Genomic DNA, 20,556 nt, shown 5'->3' with positions numbered 1-20,556 from the left:
TTGCGCATCCATTTTTCGTGATTATCTCTTTGACTGACGCGCTATGTTGCTAGCAGGTTTTAGAAACTGCATTGTTTCTTGTAAATCATAAAGTCGACAAGTAAAATTGCCCCTCGGTCTCGTCGACTGCCACTCATTCCAGTGTCTTCTTCCTGAAAGAGGGGCTCGAGTATAGTGCAGCTTTTCCGCCGTCAGGGGCTACTGTGTGTAAGCGAAAGTAACTATCATGTTCACAGCAAATATGGGCTGTCAATAATGGCTTGTGAAGCTTGCGCTTCACAGGTCTAATCACACCCTGCTGAATGTATATACAACAAAAGCCGTCAATTCAATCATTAATTATATGACAGAACATTCACCTAATGTCTCTCCTATAATTGGTTAGATAAGTGGTATAATGGATCGGAAATTAGCTGTTATCGTGGAATCACAAGACTCCGTCGAGTCCGGCATGCAGGGCAACCTGGTGCACGGGTGGTTTGGAAGCTGTAACACGGATAGTTCCATGAATAGAAATTGGGCGCCTGAGGTTTATGGTTGTCCCGCCCCCTTTACTTGGGAAGAAACCGATATTTCCGGGCGAAGGCCAGGCGGAGGGAATTGCCTCGTGAATTTTCAGCCACAATCCAGTCTTTGTCCTGTTAATAAAGCCTGTGGCCATTGGTTCTAGCCGGAAAAATTGATCGCTGCCTACCACACCCAAGAATAACTTCACAGCGGTGGCAGTGGCCCAAGCGTCACGTGTTGCCACCCCGACGAACCGAAACGAAGCCGCCTGTCATCTCCAGCAACCACCAATCCGTCACTCTTGTCAGCCTTCCATTCTTCCCATCTCACTCTCTTCCCGCATCTCATCAGTGTCCTCTTCGACTTATACGATCCGTGAATCTGGGCTCCTGAATACTTGGCCCCTCGCCAGTTCTCGAATTATCCTGCGACCCGTTCTCCCTGATACACCCAGCCCGCCAGCGGACTCTGGATAATTTGCGACACCTGGTCTTGTGATCGCCCCGACGCTGCATATCGACACTCGCGATCTATATCGAACTTTTCGCGCAGTTTCATCATGTCCGAGCAACCGTACGACCCCTATATCCCTTCCGGCTCTAACGCCAACCCCAACGCCGCCAGCGGCAGCGCTACCGCAGAAAATGGTGACAACCGGACACGGGAAATCGACCGGGTAAGTCCCTGAATTTATTACTCTGGCAGCCGCTCCTGGAGACCTTTGTTTTTCTCTGCCGCCTTGAGACATCCGGCGTGGAATATCTCCATTGTTTGATCATTAGCGACCATATTTTCGATCATGTTATGATGGACCTTATCGTCGCGATAGCCCCATTGTCACTTCTTTTATTACTTATGCTTTATATCGCAATGTTTGCTAACTGATTCCTGTGACAGAAAATCCAAGAAACTGTCGATACCATGCGTTCCAACATCTTCAAGGTCTCCGAGCGTGGTGAGCGTCTAGATTCGTTGCAGGATAAGACCGACAACCTCGCCGTGTCAGCCCAAGGTTTCCGCAGAGGTGCCAACCGCGTGCGAAAGCAAATGTGGTGGAAAGACATGAAGATGCGCGTGTGTCTGATTATTTGTATCATCCTCTTGCTTGTGGTGATCATCGTCCCAGCTGGTAAGACCCACATCGAGTCCCACGCTACTCACGAGGTGCGATATAGAAAGATGCTAACATCAGTGCCATTGTAGTTGTCACCACCACTAAATAATGACGGTCATGTTTTCTGGAGTGGAGGCATTTCGCCCAGGATCTCTGCGGTCAAGCCGCTGCAGCTTTTGTTTCCAGCCTCTAATACCTTATGTGCTTTTTATTGGGCGTCAATTCCTGCTGTTGTCACGAATAAAGCCTTTGTTTAGCAGGCCTTGAACGCGACGAATTGATCTGGTTCTTTCGAATGAGGGCTATGCCACACGACTCATCGACGGTGAAGATGTAAATGATACTCTGGTGTTTGTTTTCCCTTTTTACTTATTTTTTTGAGGATGTGATTACCGACTTTCCCTTTTGATGTGCTATTGTGCTGTTCGTCCTAGCCTTCTATAATGAATGTTATCATACCTTTTCTCCGACAGCAGAACTACTGCGGGTAGTGCTCCGTACAGTAATACACTCTCCTGGTCAGTACAGTAGGCACCTCAGAATCCCGCCAAGGAAGGAGAAGTCGAGTTCTAATTCGGCTGCGAGCACCAGGCAGCGGGCCAGACGAAAAATGACCGAGGCCAACGTCGACTTGACTAACGCAATGCCTCACTCCCAAGGCGAAATTATCATTAGCTAAAGGATCAGATAATAAAAAGACCCGCACAGTTGGAAAGTTGCATCTGGGCTCCTCTGGTCTATCCACACCGTAACGAGGAACGGACTCTATTCGCTGGGACAGCGCTAGTATGGGGGTAGAGGGGTCTTGAACGAGGGAGAGGATCTAATCTGATAATCGAGTGGCATGACAGTCGAAGCGAGTCTGAAGAAATAACCCACTCAGGTGCCATATACCCTGGTTCTTGTTCCGACGTAGGCCCAGTAAAAAAATGGCTGAAAAGGGCTGCAGAGACCTCTTGCCTGGTTGTCTGAGTCATGGGCGGTCTGTCGGGTCCGATCCTCGCAACATCTTCACATTGCCGGCCTACAAGTATTTTTTTTTCTCTCTCTCTCTGAAATTCTGCAAGGAGACCATTGGGCTGTTAAGTTGCTCATACTACGGAGTACATATATCCCTCGAGGCCCTTATAAATCGCGCAGCTCCAGCTTGCAGCCTGGTCTCCCGCATTCCCCTCTGCTTCTCCGCCGGATTTGGGGGTTCTCGACCCGATAGAGCCTTGGGTAAGAGAGAACCTGCAGTAAGTCGTGCTGAACCCCCCATTGTGCCCTTGCCCCAATTTTTCTTTTGCTTTTTTGCGCCTCGAAAACAGGGAGAAAAGGAAAAAGTAAATCCTGGCTGCAGAAAGGGCGGTGCCTGGGTGACGGGTTCCATATTATTCGTTGGGGAGCGGCAAATTCGTCCCTACGGTCGAACCCGCAGCAGCTCCGCACAACTTTCCATTTTTCCCTCAGTGACTCCTCCGCTCGCCGCCTTCTCCGTCCTTATACTTGCTCCGCGGCCCTCTCTGACTCTCTCTCCCTCTCCGCTCCTCTAGGTCTTCTATCCAATTTACCCGGAAGAAGCTGCCGCATGCTGGTAGACAGGATGTTCTCCCTTCGCACCGCTGTGCGGAGAGCTTCTACCGCAAAGCCCCTCCGAGCGCTCTCCGCACCGCACGCTGTCGCATCTGCCAGACTTTGCTCTCCCACAACCCGGGCCTCGCTGAGGGCATCTGCGGTGCCGCTGCTGCAGAGCCGCCATTACTCTCGCGCCGCCGACACACACCTTTCCTCTACTCGGACTACCGTCGTCCAGCTGCTGAGTAACATCGGCTCGAAACGTGAGGTCCAGCAATATCTCTCTCACTTCACCTCCGTATCCTCGCAGCAATTTGCCGTCATCAAGGTCGGTGGTGCCATTATCACTGAACATCTCGAGACTCTCTCTTCCGCCCTCGCCTTCCTTAACCATGTCGGCCTTTACCCCATCGTCGTTCACGGCGCCGGTCCCCAGCTGAACCGCATGCTTGAGGCCGCCGGTGTGGAGCCACAATTTGAGGATGGTATCCGAGTCACGGATGGCAAGACATTGGCTCTGGCCCGGAAGTTGTTTTTGGAGGAGAACTTGAAGTTGGTTGAGGAGTTGGAGCGCATGGGTGTGAGGGCCCGCCCTCTCACTGCTGGCGTCTTCCAGGCCGACTACCTCGACAAGGAGAAGTACAACCTCGTCGGCAAGATTAATGGCGTTAACAAGACCCCCATTGAGTCTGCAATTGAGGCCGGTTGCCTTCCCATCCTCACGTCTATGGCGGAGACTCCCGATGGCCAGGTTCTCAACGTCAACGCTGATGTTGCAGCCGGAGAGCTTGCGCGTTCTCTCCAGCCCCTTAAGATCGTTTACCTTGCTGAGAAGGGCGGTTTGTTCAACGGTGATACCGGCGAGAAGATTTCCAGCATCAATCTCGACGAGGAATATGATCACCTGATGTCACAGTGGTGGGTGCGTCACGGCACTCGCCTGAAGATTAAGGAAATGAAGGATCTTCTCAGCGATCTTCCCCGTTCCTCCAGCGTTGCCATCATCCACCCGGCCGATCTGCAGAAGGAGCTTTTTACTGACTCTGGTGCTGGAACTCTGATCCGCCGAGGAAACAAGGTGCACACCAAGACTTCTCTTTCTGAGTTTGAGGACTTGGCCCAATTGAAGGAAGTTTTGGTCCGCGACCGTGAAGGGCTCGATGCTCGGGCGACTGTTGACCGCTATGTCGAGGGTCTCAAAGAGCGCGACTTCAAGGCCTACTACGACGAGCCCATGGAGGCTCTGGCCGTTGTCCTGCCCCAGGCGAAGGACTCCGTAACCTCTGCTGCCCACCTTGCCACTTTCACCATCACCAAGTCTGGGTGGTTGACAAACGTGGCCGACAACGTGTTCGCTGCCATCAAGAAGGATCACCCCAAGCTTGTCTGGACCGTCAAGGAAGATGACGAGAACCTCACTTGGTTCTTTGACAAGGCCGACGGTAGCCTCAGCCGGGAAGGTGAGGTTCTATTCTGGTACGGCGTTGAGAGCGGCGATGAGGTGAAGCTCTTGGTTCAAGAGTTCACTCAGCACGGTCGCCAGATGTTCGGTGACATCAATCTTGAGTCTAGACTCCAGCGCGCTGCCCAGGCAGCTGCCAACATTGGCAAGCCTCTGGGTGCTTCCGCAGGCCAGAAGCGTACATTTTCTACCGCCACCAACGCGCTCCGCGCTTCTCGCTTCGGACGCCCCGCGGCTCCTATCCAAAGTGTCCGTACTTACGCCACAACCAACCCTAACCCTCCTCTCGGAGAGAAGAACAACTCCAACACCAAGCCTTCCAAGGTTGCCCTCATTGGTGCTCGTGGGTATACTGGACAAGCTCTGATCAGTCTTATCAACGCTCACCCCCACCTGGACCTGCGCCACGTCTCTTCTCGCGAGCTGGCTGGCAAGAAGCTACAGGGCTACGACAAGCGTGAGATTATCTATGAGAACCTGAGCCCCGAGGATGTCAAGCGCATGTCATCCAACGGTGATGTCGACTGCTGGGTGATGGCCCTCCCGAACGGTGTCTGCAAGCCCTTCGTAGATGCCGTCGACCAGGGTGCCCAGGACGGAAACGTGATTGTCGACCTGAGCGCGGACTACCGTTTCGATAACAAGTGGACCTATGGTCTGCCCGAACTGATCAGCCGATCCAAGATCGCCCAGGCAACTCGTATTTCCAACCCTGGCTGCTATGCCACCGGAACTCAGGTTGCTATCGCTCCTATTGTTCCCCACCTCGGTGGACAACCCACCGTCTTTGGTATTTCTGGATACTCCGGTGCTGGTACCAAGCCAAGCCCTAAGAACGATGTCCAGAACCTCACCAACAACATTATTCCTTACTCCTTGACGGACCACATTCACGAGAGGGAGATCAGCGCTCAGCTTGGTACTCCCATTGCCTTCATGCCCCATGTTGCTGTTTGGTTCCAGGGTATCTCTGTATGCTTATCTACTTCTGCGACTCATCATTCTTCTGCTAACCAATTTTTAGCTGACCATCAACATTCCTCTCAAGGAGGCCATGTCCTCTCGTGACATCCGCAACATCTACCAGGACCGCTATGCTGGCGAGAAGCTTGTGAAGATCATCGGCGAGCCACCCGTTGTCAAGGACATTGCTGGCCGCCACGGCGTTGAAGTCGGTGGCTTCGCCGTTCACTCCAAGGAGAACCGCGTCGTTGTATGCGCCACCATTGACAACCTCCTCAAGGGTGCCGCCACCCAATGCCTGCGTATGTTTTTAGTCACCCTTTCTAATAATCCCGACAATACTAACATGGAGATTATAGAAAACATGAATCTTGCCCTCGGGTATAGCGAGTACGAGGGTATCCCTCTTGAATAGACATTTAGCGCTTGTTATAAATCCTGTGTCGTATAAAAGCCGATTTAGTTGGTGGGTAGGTCTGTGAAATAAATTCAAACCTGGTTTTGTTTGTTCTTTTTCCCCGTCCGTCTGAAGGGAAAATATCTTTTTTTTCTTGGTGCCAATATGTATTTCAATATTTCTGGTTGCATTTCTCATACATACCCTGTTTGCACCTTCGGGTTGCTACTCTGAGTCAGGGATTGTTAGGTTGGTAAGAGTCCGGTTTGGCTCTTGCAGGGGGTCCATAGTTAACGTACATCCAGTTTTACATTACTTTTGTTTTCATATTAAGTCACTGTCTTCCTTCATTTATACTCGTTTCCACAGCTCGTTCCTCGTTTCGTCGCTTCAGACAAATCTAATTTCCCGGCGTTGTAAGGTCTTCGATAGAGAGGGAATGAAAAGTCTCTGTTTCATTCATAACTGTTTTTTGAGCAAGTTTCCCTATTCCAGGACTGGTAGTTGCGAGGCGTGTCACGTCACGTCACGCCTTGAGGAGGTTCTATATTCCATCTAGAATGCTCTCACTTCCCCGGGCTCTTCTCTACCCCTACCACGTCTCGACACCTTAAACATTGCCCCCGGCTTTTCCCAGCTTCCATCTATCATTGCTTCGCTAACCATCTATACTTGTAGTGGTTAGAAGTTACTCCTTACTCTCCTTTGGCTACTCATTCTAGCCATCCTTGCACTTCTCTTGTCTATAAACACGTAAACTGAATCAAGGCAACGTGTTACCTGTGACGAAAACGCGCAACGAGAGTTAAGAAAAGGAATCATAGAAGCTGCCATTTGACGGATATGTTCTACAGTCATGAAGGTATACTTATCAATCCTCCCCTGCTAATAAACTATTGGCAAAATCTACATTTCTATCCTCAGCAAGTCTCAGAAGTAGTATGCTAATCATATCATTCTCCGTATAGTACTTACATCCCCCGAGCACGGAGTGGCCACTGTTTGGTATGCCATCCTGATCGACAAGCAATCGAATACATCGATCAAACACTCGAAAGTACTGACAACGCTATTCACCCAGGCTAGTTGCCACTCTTGGTGCGAGGTCTGTCTCTAGGAGACTGAACCGGAAAACCATACAGGATGTAGATGTTCCCAAGGCTTGTGCTGTGATCATAGACCCAGTGGCGCCGATGGCCCTCAGGCTCCAGAGCAATCTCTTGTAAGCCATTATCCACCAAGTGAGTGCTTGAGGTTGATGGTCTTCGGTGTTAGATATGGTGTTTCAAGGATTTACAGTCAACAATGTGGATATACTCTACTCGATGTCCAGGCGATGCACGATAGAATGAGGCATATGTTGAGATCAGTTCCGGCTGGAGGGTTGGACCCAACTGCCGGAAAGGCAAGGTTTGTTCTCCTCGATGTTTTGGCTTCTTGCATTGACTGAATATTCTAGGCCTGACCAACTCGTACTACCGAAAGACCCTTCCTTCCTGCCGGAAAATAACCTTCCTGGGCTCGGTCTGGATCTCTCGAAACTGAACAGGCTGCTTGACATCGAACGAAGTCAACAATCTAGCGTTTGCTTGTCTCAAACTCCGGATCTCAGTCAATCTGCGCTTTCAAGCAGTTCAGCTCTGCACCTAAACCTTCCTTTTGATGACAACATCCCGGGAAACACCGGCGGCTTTAGCTCTGAAGCAGATATTGCAAGTTCTGTTCAAGGTGGTCTTGATTTTGGTGTGTTTATGGCGAACGAGGATGGAGGCGTGCTCCTTCAACCCGACTTCGAGTTTGACGAGAATGGCAATATAATCGAACTGGGGCCGAGACAACAAAGTCAAGCGAGGCTCAACCCCATCAGTGATGCGCGAGAATCCGGAATGAATGAATCGACGTTCGATGATCAGGTAAGCTTTTGTGCTGATTTAAAACCTATGTGCTAACGGAATGCATAGCCACTACTTGCCGATGAAGACATTGAAATGGCAATAACAAACGAACCAGCTCGACCAACTCGCCATGCAGGGACGTTTGGCATAGGTGACGATCCTGTAGTTCAACTGAAAGATATCGATAATCTCAATGAAGTGACAGCTGCACAAAGACAAAGAGCTCCTAAAGTTCTCCCAACAGATGGACAAACAGGACTTCGTAATGTGGACTTGGCCCGCATGAATGACGAATATCTGCATAACATGGTAGTAGCTTCAAAGCAAAAGCGAAACAACAAGATACCAACACAGGCGAAAAAAAATGCAGCGTATTGGGTTTTCGGTCTGGGGATCGGCTGTGTAGGTGCCGGTGTAGGGACAGCTCAGTTTACTCACCCATTGCGCTTCTTCTCCGGTGATAAGTTATACGATACCCTTGCTCCCAAGAAACCAAGCCGCAAACGCCCTTTGGATGATGAATCTGAGTCTGAGGCAAGACGTGTACGCGCAAGAGAAGACGACGACGCACATCTGGGCAGGTTGGATCTCGTGGATGACAATAATATTTGGAACCAGGTACAACTCGATAACCAACGCCGAACACCCATAACGCTAACTTCTCCAGGATGTTGAACTTGCCCGTCATGCATCACCACCTCTTTACGATGGAAACTCTTCGCAAATGCCCTGGAACATAACGGTCTCTGTGCAAAGCTCTCGCCATGACGCCTCCGCAGCCAATATATTCCGGGGTATCGGAAGCGTGAGTGACTTTTCATCCCGTGGTATCCCCGAATCAGTCGTCTCTTTCGGCAGAGAAGCAAGCGTCGGTATCTCAGGGATTTCACGGGCACGTAGCCGTCTAACCAGCGCAAGCCCTCTCGCTGGACGCGGGTTTCAATACGACATAGACTCGCTGTCAATTCCTGGTTATGAGGATGACCTCGACAAGCTGGAAGGTTTTGACCTAGGCCATTACCTTGATGGCGACACCATGGAAAACAGCCATGCCAACCTAGACGTTGCTGGTCCGTCGTATACAAGCCAGCAAGAACTCCAGAGCAGTCTCACGGAATCAGCGATGGACCAGGAGTGCATAAACTTCCTGGATTTTCTGGCTGTGAAGATAGCCTTGGTCAAGTCGGCGGAAAATGCTGCCGAAAGCACATTTATTGATCCAGAGATTACCTTCGCGACCCTACTGCCTCCACAGAAAACTTCTCCCGCGGTCGCTACACAGGGTCTCATGCATATCCTTGCCCTTGCGACTAAAGGTTTCCTCTCGGTGCGCCAGAACGCATACGAAGACCAGAGCAGCGCAGATCATGGTGTCCGGTATGAGTATGGAGAAATTTTCCTACGCCTACCGGAGGCCTAGGATATTATGCTCAATAATATCGTTTTATACCTGATCGGTGACAGCGGTGTTCTTTATCTTATTCTACTTTGCGCGAATTCGGCACATCAGAGCATACCGGCAGTATATTATTTTCTCATGCAATTTATTTTCCACAAAATAGTTATTGCCTTTATATTTTTTTCTCTTGTTCGGGTCATTCGCATCAACTGTTCGAGTCGCAAGATTTGCAATTTACTAGTAGTAACCGGACACATCCAGGGAATCTCAAAGCAACTGAATTGACTATCAGCTATCGCGGAATAGTTTTAATAGTGATGCAATAAAGTAGTGCTAATATTACGCCCTTTTTTACCCGATGCCCAAGTATAATTATATCAACCAACATTTGTCCCGGAGTGTAAATATATAATTCGAGTGGAGATGGTTTGGTTTGGTTTGGTTTCATCATCTGGTACGTAAGTCAGGTATGTACAGTATAGTATGTACGTATGGTTGATAACGCGTAGTGAAATACCACCTACTTCAACTTGATTTAGATCTGTTCTCGAAAATCAAAATACTATAATATTAGTAGTATTTAATCAGTCCTATGACATCCTTAATTATTATAGTAGTCTTATATTACGCAATAATTACCCCTCCTCCTCCTCTCCCAGGATAAAAAGCAACCCATTCTAAGCGCACGGGGCAGCTCGCATGTGCTTGGTTCAAGGCCTCAGGCTGGACAAGGGGAAACTGCGGCCGTTGTTGACGGTGGCTGTGGCTGTGCCGCGACTTTTGTTTCTGCGGTTGGGAACTTTCTTCACCCGTTTCGTAACAAAGCCAACGCCAGATTCAAGATGAACTTGAAGTCCCGATTATGTACCTTATATATTGACATTGTTTAAAATATTAGAGAGATAAATTGAAATCAAGAAGCACTTTGTCCGAGTTTACCACAATTTCACAAGCTCATCTGCTGTAACTTCAGGTGTACTAGTACGAAGTGAGTCGGGTGTTCTGTACGCGTACACCATACACAGTATCTTTTCTTTAATTCACTCTTACACCAGCTCACGGTATGGTAGGGTATTACTGCTTTGCTATTCTCAACAAAGAACTATGGAGTTAACATATGATTCTTAAACGAGGGGAGCTGAGAGAAAAGAAATCGCTGGATTTTGATTAATAGGCAGCTAGATTAATTGAGCAAGCACTTAAATACTTTATGATCCCACCCCTCCTTAAACGCTGGAATGCCTTTTATTGGCGTATCCGAGAATAGCAACGATTGCATGGGTGGATGGGGGACGCCCACGGTGATAGCGAGCTCTCGAGTCAGTCTGAGGAATTTGGTTCTGCTTACTGGCCGAATGGGCTTCGTCAGCCGCGTGACAGGAAGATGCCGCGCGACATTTTCAGTTTCGCGGGGTGTTTGAGGAGTGAGTGTTATCTTTTATAATAATGAGGAGAAAAAGGTAAAAATATAGAAATCTTTATTTTTTGAAGTTAGAGATTCTCTGTCGGGAGCTAGCTGTGAAGTTGCTCAATTGGAGTCGGCAAGCATGATTACGGTGCGGTAAGCTTTCGTGACGCTCGCGTAAGTTAACCGCGGCTTAGTACTGTTTCGTCTCGTCTCGTCTCCGTTCCGTCTTCTTCCTTTTCAACTTTCCCACCCTGAGTCCCAGGCGCGCCTGTTCAGCCCAGCTCCCCCAACTTCCATCCCATCCGCCTCTCTCAGTTGCTTTCTCATCTCATTTTCAAGTCGGGGGTTCCCTTCAATACTTTCACCATCGATTTTTTCGCCCCTTTAGTCGTGAACATGGGTCGGACCGTCGACCAGGAAGTTCACGCGGCGTTTGTCGAGTTCCGCGCTAAGGAGGACGATAAGGTGCGTGACTCCCGTATTTCGCGTAATATTTCAGCAAAACCGCCTCAACACGACATCGTCACCGAACTGACATGACAACCTCGTTTCCCCCAAAACAGTGTCTTTCCGTTCAGTGCATCTACTGCCAGCAGATCCGCGCAAAAAACACATCACGCCAGAAGCAGCACCTGCTTGAGTGCCCTGGTCTTCGTGGTGCACAAGCTCAGGCTCAAACACAGCCCGCTCAGCCAACACCAAATGGTATCGGCGCTGCCAATGGATACCCCCCCAATCCTAATGCTCCAGCTCCAGCAGCACCGGGCCCTGCACCAAGCCATCCCGGTCTCTCAACACCTGGCGGCGCCATGATGTCGAATGGTGTCAATCCCCATGCGACTCCCATGCAGACACCCCTTCAAAATCTATCTGGACGCCCGTCGTTGCCAGCTTCCGGCCCTGTCGCTGGCCCCTCTGCTCCCGCGCCGCAGCAGGCTGCTCGCACCACCCCGAAAGCGAAGCCAAAGACGTCGAATTCAAATCTCCCTGCGCCTCCCCTTGATGATGTCCATGCCGCGTTTGTTGAGTTCCGCGCAAAGGAGGAAGACAAGGTAAGTAGCTTGGTGGACCCTATGGACAGCGAGACCGGTCCTGACGCGAAACAGTGTCTCTCCGTGCAGTGCATTTACTGCCAACAGGTACGCGCAAAGAATACCAGTCGACAGCGCCAGCATCTCCTGGAATGCCCTACCTACCTCAGTGTTATGAAGGACTCGATCCCCGCGAATAACCTCCTCCACACATTTCCCGAAGGCGAAGTCGCGCGGTCACTTCAGATACCTGCTCCCAGCCTCGAGCTGGATTTCCGCTTGAGCCTCAAGGTGAACCCGAAGGTTGGCGTTGGCCCTGGTATCTGGGGTACAAGAGACTGGGTCACGTTCGTTGGTGGCCAGTGGGCTGGAAGATGGGGCAAAGGAGTAGTTGTCGTAAGTTTGCTTAATGCATTGGTCTTGTTCTTGTGGACACCTTGCTAATGGTAGTAGCCCGGTGGACAAGACTCCCAAGTTATGACCAAGGATTCCACAAGCCTACGAGCAAACTTCCTGCTACAGACAGCAGACGATCCCCCGGCGTTCATTGTCGTCAAAACCACTGGATGGTTGACAGGCGCGAAGGACGTGTTGGATAAGCTCGGCGACTCTTCAATGGCGGATGGGATAAACCCTAACTCATACAAGTATCGCGTGAACCTCACCATGGAGACTGGCGATGACCGCTATACTTTCCTGAATACATTGATGTGGATCGCCAGCGGCTGCCGCAGGGGCCAAGAAAGTCAGTACCTCCAATCCCGCTGTTGCGACAAGTATACTGACCAGCTTATAGTCATCTTTGATTCTTTCCGCGTTAACTAATACGCCACGATCTTGCAGCTGTTTTTATTACCGTTTCGAGCGAGCACTGGTTATTTATGGGGTAAAATTTAATTTTACACTTGGTTCTACCTGCAATCTTTTATTCCATCCCTTTTTACGTGTATTGTGCTATCTTCCTACCTGCTAAGTACGCAAGGATCCATACAAGAGTTGCGTCGTATTTGTGTCCCTGGCCACTACCCCAGTCTTATGGACCCTCTTTCGACCGTCTCACCTTATACTTATTTAGTGCTTTACCTTGAAATTTGTAATGTTCCTTTCCCAGCGGGAGCAAGAATGTGAGTATGATATCTTGGTGTGTATTCTTGTGCTCTGGAAAGGGAAATCTGTTATGGCTAGTATATCCTGTATCTTTATTTTTGGAGTATCGCGAGCAGCTTTAATATATATTACAGATTTGTAATCTGTTTTTGTGCTTGTAATGTACTTGCCAGAATATGTAACGTTAGTATGGATCTGGATACTGTATAGAACCAGTAAGTAGTTCATAGACACCTGACGGAAATAGCGAGACCCAAGTAGTTGTATAAGTTTGCATAGCACACGTATAATGAACCTTTGATGAACCTTTTGAATATGGGTTCCGCCTACTCAGTGCTGGTGGGGGTATGGAGTAACACCGCCTATCTCCGTCTACATCAGTTCATGTGAACCATCGCTGCCTCAGCGATTTCTCAAGGACACATACCAGGCATGTATCCTGCTCTTATGGCGACCTTGATAGTTTAGAAACAATCTTTCTTTTTTTTAAAAAATGAAAATTGAGAGTTGGCAATTCAGTGACCAACATCTCAGCTCTGTGTTCAGTTTCTCTGTTGTCTGAAATCTGTGGGTCTTCTAAATCAAGAATAGCGGAGCTATTTTTGAATGTTGAACATAAAGCTTCAAGGCAAGTCGGATACCGGCACGAAAGTGTATACCATTGACTGGTAAGTTACCTGGAATTCATGAAAATGGAGTTGGCAGCTGCTGCGGGATGATGGATCTATGCGGGCATCCCCCGCGACAGGCAACTTATCGATAAGAAGCGTATCCGACCTTATCGTGCCGAAGATCCGTCTGCGGCCGCTGCTGCGTCCAATGACACTGCAGTTAAAGACTTAATAGCCCTCCCTGACCTTTTGCCTCACTACGGCGGTTGAACCCGCTGAACATGGGCATGCAAAATTTTCTGCCTAGGTAATCGCCGGTTCCAGACGTGGAGAGACAACAACTCCCAGCGGGCCTCTCGCTTGTCAAGCTTTCGAGATGGCCAATCGCCTCAAGTTACAACCACCGTATCTTTCCACTCTTCCAATTCTGCCTCTCCACATCGGCGTTAACATGGATCTATCACCGTGATCGCCCTGTTTCGCGTTCGATTGACTGGACTTGATTCGCCATCTTATAAGTTAAGACCAGTCCCCCGCTTCTCTGGCCCTTGGCTTGGTTGCTCTTCCAAGTGTCCATCCGACAGATATCGAAGCTCGGGGCATCTGAGGAAGCTGTTTCTGGTTATGTCAGACCACCGTGAGCGCTTTGATATTGAAAGCACCACACATGAACCTTCTCGCTCGAGTACGGATTCAGATTCCGTAGATTCAAAGCCTCGGGCTAGGCAAGGATCAACTTCGACTTCCCAGCGGGAGAGATCAAGTTCCCGACCAAGATCTTCTGAAATCACTCGCATATACTCTGGTGTCTATCTCGACGACCACTCCGTTTATCATGGTGATTATGACAATGAAGCTTCGGCAGATCGTGACTCGTCGCGGGGAAACAACGAGAAGGATTTGGACGTGGCACTGGAAGTCAGGAACGGGATCGTCAACGAAAGGGACGTTGACCTGGAGGCAAACAGGCAGGGTCCAACAGCTGAAATAGGGAAGACTAGGACAGCTCGTTCTGAGCAAGCACCTGATCCTAAGCTTGTAAGTAAACTACGGCTGTCTTGTTTAATTTTCGGTATATTAACTGGTCTACAGATTACGTGGGATGGGCCAGATGACCCAGGAAACCCCAAAAATTGGACCATAAAGAAGAAATGGGCCATTGTAGTGACAGTGTCGTTGTTCACATTCATTTCCCCGGTATCCTCTTCCATGGTGGCACCAGCTTTGACTACTATGTCTAAAGATCTGAACATTACAGATGCTGTTGAATCTCAGCTTACACTTTCAATCTTCGTTCTGGCTTACGCCGTCGGCCCGCTTTTCCTTGGTCCCCTTTCCGAAATCTATGGCAGGGTGATCGTTCTGCAATTGTCCAACCTGTTTTACCTAGTTTTCAATATTGCCTGCGGTGTGGCACAAACCAAGACGCAAGTGATCGTTTGTCGACTCTTTTCTGGACTAGGTGGTAGTGCTCCAATGGCGGTACGTTGTTCTCCAACCATGAAAGGTTTGGTCCATTCTGACTTTAACGTAGGTTGGTGGAGCGGTTTTATCAGACTGCTTCAGACCTGAAGAGCGAGGCAAAGGTGTTGCTATCTACAGTTTGGCCCCTCTTCTTGGCCCGGCAGTCGGCCCCATCGCAGGCGGATTTATCGCAGAGTACACAACATGGCGCTGGGTCTTCTACGCGACTTCTATCGCCGACGGGGTTATCCAAGTAGCTGGTCTTTTCTTTCTGAAAGAGACTTACGCACCTGTTCTCCTTGGTAGGCGCGCAAAGAAAATCCGTGCTGAAACGGGCGACTCGTCCTATCAAACGGAAGTAGAGCGCCAAAACAAGACACTCGGCGAAACACTCAGCTCGGCTCTCATCCGTCCTTTCCGCCTGTTGACCACGCAGCCAATTGTGCAAGCCCTTGCTGTTTACCTCGCTTACATGTACGGAATCATTTACCTCGTCCTTTCAACCTTTCCGACTCTCTGGACAGGCGAACAATACTACAACGAATCCATCGGCATTGGCGGATTGAACTACATCTCACTAGGAGTAGGGTTCTGGCTTGGTTCTCAGATTTGCGCCCCGCTCAACGATAGAGTCTACCGCCGTTTGAAGGCTCGGAATGGTGGTGCGGGGAAACCTGAATTCCGGGTCCCCCTTCTCTGCATCCCAGCTTTCCTCACCCCGGTCAGCCTTTTTATATACGGCTGGACAGGCGAGAAGCACACACACTGGATAGCGCCAAACATCGGTGCTGCAATGTTCGGCATGGGAACCATTGTCACCTTCCAATGCGCACAGACATACATGATTGACTCGTATGCACGGTTCGCAGCAAGTGCTCTCGCGGCGACCTCGTTTTTGCGGTCAATATGTGGGTTCGCGTTTCCACTATTTGCGCCTTATATGTATGACGCACTACAATTTGGGTGGGGAAATAGTCTCCTCGGTTTCATTTCGCTAGGGCTGGGGATTCTGGCACCGATATTTTTATGGAAATTTGGTGGTGCGCTGAGGAAGAGGAGTCCGTATGCGGCAGGTTAGACTGAGGCCCTATTAATATACATCCAAGCTAGGTAATCAATAATTGATGTCACATATTATTTGATGCACAAATTGCACCACTCAAGAGGTGTAGTGTGGTATGCTACGGAGACACGATGAATCGCCGTATTAGAGTTGTTTGAGTGTTTCCGAGAGACTCAGGTCGAGAAATAATGTAGGGAAAAGGAAAAACGTATTTGGTTCAAACAGCTGTTGTGGTCTGGTTTGACTTGAAATCCAGCAGCCTAATTTTGCTTGTCATACTTTAGTGTGGTGATCAAGCTGCGCTTTGCGGCTGTGTTTATTTGTTATGATTGTGATGGGCGGCGGCCTTCCTTACAAGATTTCCACTCAGCTTCCCCTCTCCAGCAAGGCTGAGTCTCAGCTCTGCCGCTGCAGGATACAAGGCAGCGACGATCTAGTCACTCAAGCTTATAAAATTCTTGTCGCTTCCAGATCTGAGTAATTCAATCGAATTCTTTTGCATCTCACTCGACACCATGGTTCCACTGTTTCTGTTGTCGCTTGTTTCGTTCTCCAGTGCAGCAGCCCCTTCCATCCAGTGGAAGAACTGTACCCTGGAGAATTTCCCAGCACTGTCAAACATTGGGCTGCCTGCTGAGTACGCCCCCTTGTTGGGACCGGCGCCCGGCCTTGACTGTGCGGAACTCCAGGTGCCCTTGGACTGGAGCCGTCCTCATGGAGACACTATCACCCTGGGCATGTCAAGATACCGAGCTCCCGGCTCCGGAAAGCACAAGGGCAGTATCATATACAACCCGGGTGGGCCAGGAGGTGTTGCCTCGATATCCTCGATGGCACAAGCTATTGGCATCCCTTTCTATACAAACGGAACGACCCAGAACTACGACGTGATTGGACTCGACCTTCGTGGGATTGGCTTGAGCACACCAGTCAAGTGTGACCCAACACTGTACAACAAACGCGCTTCGCTGTTTCCGTCGACCGAGGCAGAATTCAAAGCACTGGTGGATTCAAACCGAGCATTTGGCGAGAGCTGCCGGAACAAAACCGGAGCTTTATTCTACAACCTCGACACCGCCAGCGTCGCAAGGGATCTCGAGGCCGTCCGCATTGCGCTCAGGGAAGACAAGTTAAATTTGATCGGACTCTCTTACGGCACTCAGATCGGAGCCCAGTATGCCGAGTTGTACCCCGAACATGTTGGGAGACTGGTCCTCGATGGGAACGTTGACCACTCCCAGACTGAAACAACTGCCTTGCAAACTGAATCTTCCACCTACGAGGACGTCCTCAATCACTTTTTTTGCCTGGTGCAATACCACCGCAACTACAGATGAATGCCCGCTCAAGGGCCAAAACCTTCCCGAGATCTTCGACGACCTCGTTGCCCTGGCCGACGCATCCCCTATTCCCGCACCCGGATGCAGAGGGAACCAGAGCACCTGCCGACCATTTGTGACAGGCGAAGACATCCGCCTCAACGTCCAAGGAAACGGGTACCTGAACTTCGTAGAACCAGTCTCCGGAAGGGGAACATCGGGCTGGGCAAACCTAGCGCAAGTCCTCAACGAAACCATCGCCGGCAACGCCACGGGTCTATCCTCCACGATAGCTACCAGTGAGACTGACCCTTCATACCCCTCCCTCGCAGTCGGATGTCTCGACTGGTCACACAGCTCCACAACCCTGTCGCAGCTCAAATACAAGTCGCAGCTCGGCCACTACCTTGCACCGCACACAAAGGGCGCTACCCAGTCCTATCTCTACGAAGCCGGCTGTATTGGCTGGCCCGCGCCTGTGAAGAACCCGCCTCATACGCTCAACCAAACTGCCATGGCAAAGGCGCCGCCAATCCTGATGGTCAACGCCTTCCATGACCCCGAGACTAGCTATGTCTGGGCGCATGGCCTGCTAGCGCAGATTCCGTCGGCAGTTCTGCTGACGAGAGATGGGAGTGGCCATACGTCTTATTCTCTGGGTGGTGCGGCGTCCAAGGCAATTGATGCTTTCCTTGCTAATGGGACGCTCCCGGCACCGAATACCATTGTAGATTCGTGATGGATATTAGATAGAGGAGATGATCGGATTGAATATTTTTGAATTTCCTTGTATTTACCAAGTACTTCTAGCCTTGGCGTATGAGCGAGGCATTCTGAATATACTAGACAAATAGACAATGTTGTACTGTCTTGTTTTAATGAAAATGTGACACGCATACTAATCATATGCGCAAGATAAATATGTTGCCGGCCATAACCATAAGACCTGTGGTAATGAAAAGGCTGTGTATATTCAATGAAGGCCCTGCGAGGTTCTACGACCGAGTGACGCAGGATCACTCGAAGGGGAGACACTCAGGATACGCCTGATATCTAAGTGGTTGCGGCTAGGAACGTGTTAAAAAACGCGGCAAGTGGCCTAAGTCATTAAGGTTAGCTCAGAGAACCTTAGGTATATTCCGCTCAGCGTGCGATCTACGAGCATGGCAGATAGGTGATCGTAGTGTGAGGGGCCAGTCAAGCTTTCTGCGTGCGCGTAGCCCGTCTCTGACAGTATATGTATCCCTTTGAGTAATTGGGTGAGATTGGAATTAACTTTGAGAGCCCTCCCGGAGTGAAAGTTCATTGTTCCTCAAAAGAAAAAAGACAAGAGAATGGCGGGTGGTGTATTCGATTTGCAGAATGCTTGTCCTTGACAGTGCTCAAAACGATCATGCTTGTCACGGAGTACATCCGGGTTGCCGCTCCCTCGTGGTAGGTAAAGTGGACAGTGCATCTTCTCTGATTGAGGCTCCCACTAATTTCGAATGAGGCTCTTGCATGTTGTAAGTGCATAATGTGTTCGGTGCGCTGTTTTTAGTGAACGGATGTGCTCAGACTGAGATGCCGTGAAACATTGGACAGCCATCCTCGACATTGGCGCCGTAGGGAACCTCATATTTGAATAATGCCATCGTTTTCCTAATACCGAGAAGATCAGAGAAACACTCAGCCTCACCAAAGACATGACGCCAATGAAGACTTCAAGGCTATCGTGCCTGAGGCAATCAAACGCAGTTCCCTCTCCAGCTAGTCTGTCTCCGATAAAATTTTTACCCGTCCAAGACTGCTCAATATCAATTGTGGGGAGCGGAAATTAACGAACACTAGTCACGGGCGAATGGACGAATAGACAGGGCGATGTTGGCCTGAGATGGAATAGTGAGATTTTTTTGACTAACGTGGCCGATGGCATGGAACGTTGCACGGTTCGGGGCGGAATGCGGCCCATGTCGTATTATTCAATAATGGCCCCAGATTGACTCGAGATGACAGGGATAGATCTCGTATGGGATTCCCGCATTTCCATGCCCTGACCCCAGACTGCTGAAATGTGTTCACTAACGCAAAACACTCACCGGGAGAACGAAGCGTCCAAAACCCCAGTTCCAAACTTCCATTATTCTGGGGCCTCGAACTGAGCGGTGGGGATTTTTCGCTCAGAGGCGTGAACCCCGAAGAAAAGCCGGCCGTTGGAAATGAGGGCTCAAGCCTTCTTGGGAGGCAATGGGGAGACGCTACTGCGCTGTGGCGCCAGTGAACCGTGATCCATCATCCCACTTTCCACGAGTCGTTGATGGCTCTTGCTGGTGCAATTCTGCTATCGCCAAAGTCTAATTGAAGCAGAATATACATTCCGAAATGGAGAGAGAAGACGATCGGGAACATGGTTGGCAACTAAGGCTCGTTGAGGGGTCTTGGATTGTCTTGTCTTGCAAGTGCCGAGTGCTTTGTGTGCCAAGGCCGATGAGTCTGCAGGACCAACCCGAGTGCCAAGAGATTAGCCTGTAGCAGCCTGGCAGATGAAGTTTGGAAATTACTCCATAGTCAGGATCACATAATTAGACTGGAGAAAGGCTCGAGTTCGTGGTCTGGAGTCGAGACTGGAGATCAGTCTCTGACTGACTGAGACATGGAGAGGCTCACGTGCACCTCGGCAATACCCGAGCAGTGAGAGAAAGAGCAAGTGAGAGCAGTCCTCGGCTGGATTTGGTCCATGGTACAGTAAATCCAGCTGGACGGTGGCGATTCTCAAGAAAGTTGTTCTGGCACGCTACTGGCAGGGTTACACCCATCTGACCACAAACGTGAGGTAGCGAGGTAGCATCCACTGCATCAGGTTGGCCTCGCGTAACCAGGTTCCATGACAAGCTGACGCCCTCTCACAAGTTGCCATTAAGCAACAAATAACAGCGAGAATTTGGATTTGGTCGTCTAGCAGACTGCAAGTGGTCTGGATTCTTTGGCTGTCAAACTGACTCGGGGTCAATCTCCGCACTCCCCGTTGCGAAAAATGCGCCTGGCTGGAGTCCACGTGGTTGGTCACATTTCCGTCCCCTGTCGGGTTTGGCCAATCAGAGCTCGCAGGATGGGGGCCATCCCAATCGAGATTGACGCCGGGATTCAGTCTTGGCATCAGCCTTCCTTCCTCCACATCCACCCCGAATGTCAGGTCGGGGTTGGCCCGAGTCTCTGTTTGGCCAGCTCCCCATGGCTTGTCTTCGCCACGGAATCCAGTCCAATGGGATGTGCTTTCTGT

General features: G+C 50.0%; 6 protein-coding genes across 6 annotated transcripts; all 6 read left to right on the top strand.

Annotated features, from left to right (window-relative positions):
• The first annotated feature begins 868 nt into the window (after positions 1-868).
• On the top strand, positions 869-2,044 carry ASPVEDRAFT_815859 (SNAP receptor SNC2). The gene is made up of 3 exons (XM_040817061.1): positions 869-1,183; positions 1,405-1,636; positions 1,711-2,044. The coding sequence occupies exons 1-3, from the start codon at positions 1,067-1,069 to the stop codon at positions 1,728-1,730; spliced, it is 369 nt and encodes a 122-aa protein (XP_040670577.1). The 5' UTR covers positions 869-1,066; the 3' UTR covers positions 1,731-2,044.
• Positions 2,045-2,773: 729 nt separating this feature from the next.
• Positions 2,774-6,438, top strand: argEF (bifunctional acetylglutamate kinase/N-acetyl-gamma-glutamyl-phosphate reductase). The gene is made up of 3 exons (XM_040809240.1): positions 2,774-5,612; positions 5,665-5,905; positions 5,963-6,438. The coding sequence occupies exons 1-3, from the start codon at positions 3,192-3,194 to the stop codon at positions 6,016-6,018; spliced, it is 2,718 nt and encodes a 905-aa protein (XP_040670576.1). The 5' UTR covers positions 2,774-3,191; the 3' UTR covers positions 6,019-6,438.
• A 405-nt stretch (positions 6,439-6,843) lies between these two features.
• On the top strand, positions 6,844-9,315 carry ASPVEDRAFT_31248 (Rad21/Rec8 N terminal domain protein; the record flags this gene model as incomplete). The annotated part of the gene is made up of 8 exons (XM_040810447.1): positions 6,844-6,862; positions 6,969-7,005; positions 7,082-7,105; positions 7,150-7,222; positions 7,334-7,410; positions 7,460-7,913; positions 7,962-8,513; positions 8,563-9,315. 8 exons carry the CDS (start codon positions 6,844-6,846, stop codon positions 9,313-9,315), a joined length of 1,989 nt encoding a protein of 662 aa, XP_040670575.1.
• A 1,923-nt stretch (positions 9,316-11,238) lies between these two features.
• On the top strand, positions 11,239-12,558 carry ASPVEDRAFT_137116 (DUF3237 domain-containing protein; the record flags this gene model as incomplete). Its single annotated transcript, XM_040807357.1, has 3 exons — positions 11,239-11,754; positions 11,809-12,129; positions 12,187-12,558. The coding sequence occupies 3 exons, from the start codon at positions 11,239-11,241 to the stop codon at positions 12,556-12,558; spliced, it is 1,209 nt and encodes a 402-aa protein (XP_040670574.1).
• A 1,126-nt stretch (positions 12,559-13,684) lies between these two features.
• On the top strand, positions 13,685-16,174 carry ASPVEDRAFT_173443 (MFS transporter). The gene is made up of 3 exons (XM_040808740.1): positions 13,685-14,489; positions 14,544-14,933; positions 14,986-16,174. The coding sequence occupies exons 1-3, from the start codon at positions 14,076-14,078 to the stop codon at positions 15,991-15,993; spliced, it is 1,812 nt and encodes a 603-aa protein (XP_040670573.1). The 5' UTR covers positions 13,685-14,075; the 3' UTR covers positions 15,994-16,174.
• Positions 16,175-16,493: 319 nt separating this feature from the next.
• On the top strand, positions 16,494-18,201 carry ASPVEDRAFT_64123 (alpha/beta hydrolase; the record flags this gene model as incomplete). The annotated part of the gene is made up of 2 exons (XM_040815714.1): positions 16,494-17,288; positions 17,329-18,201. 2 exons carry the CDS (start codon positions 16,494-16,496, stop codon positions 18,034-18,036), a joined length of 1,503 nt encoding a protein of 500 aa, XP_040670572.1. The 3' UTR covers positions 18,037-18,201.
• Between the last annotated feature and the right edge of the window lie 2,355 nt (positions 18,202-20,556).

The sequence above is a fragment of the Aspergillus versicolor genome (genome assembly GCF_001890125.1).
Source record: "Aspergillus versicolor CBS 583.65 unplaced genomic scaffold ASPVEscaffold_8, whole genome shotgun sequence".
In the NCBI taxonomy this organism is placed as follows: domain Eukaryota; kingdom Fungi; phylum Ascomycota; class Eurotiomycetes; order Eurotiales; family Aspergillaceae; genus Aspergillus; species Aspergillus versicolor.
This window is presented reverse-complemented; position numbering and strand designations above follow the sequence as displayed.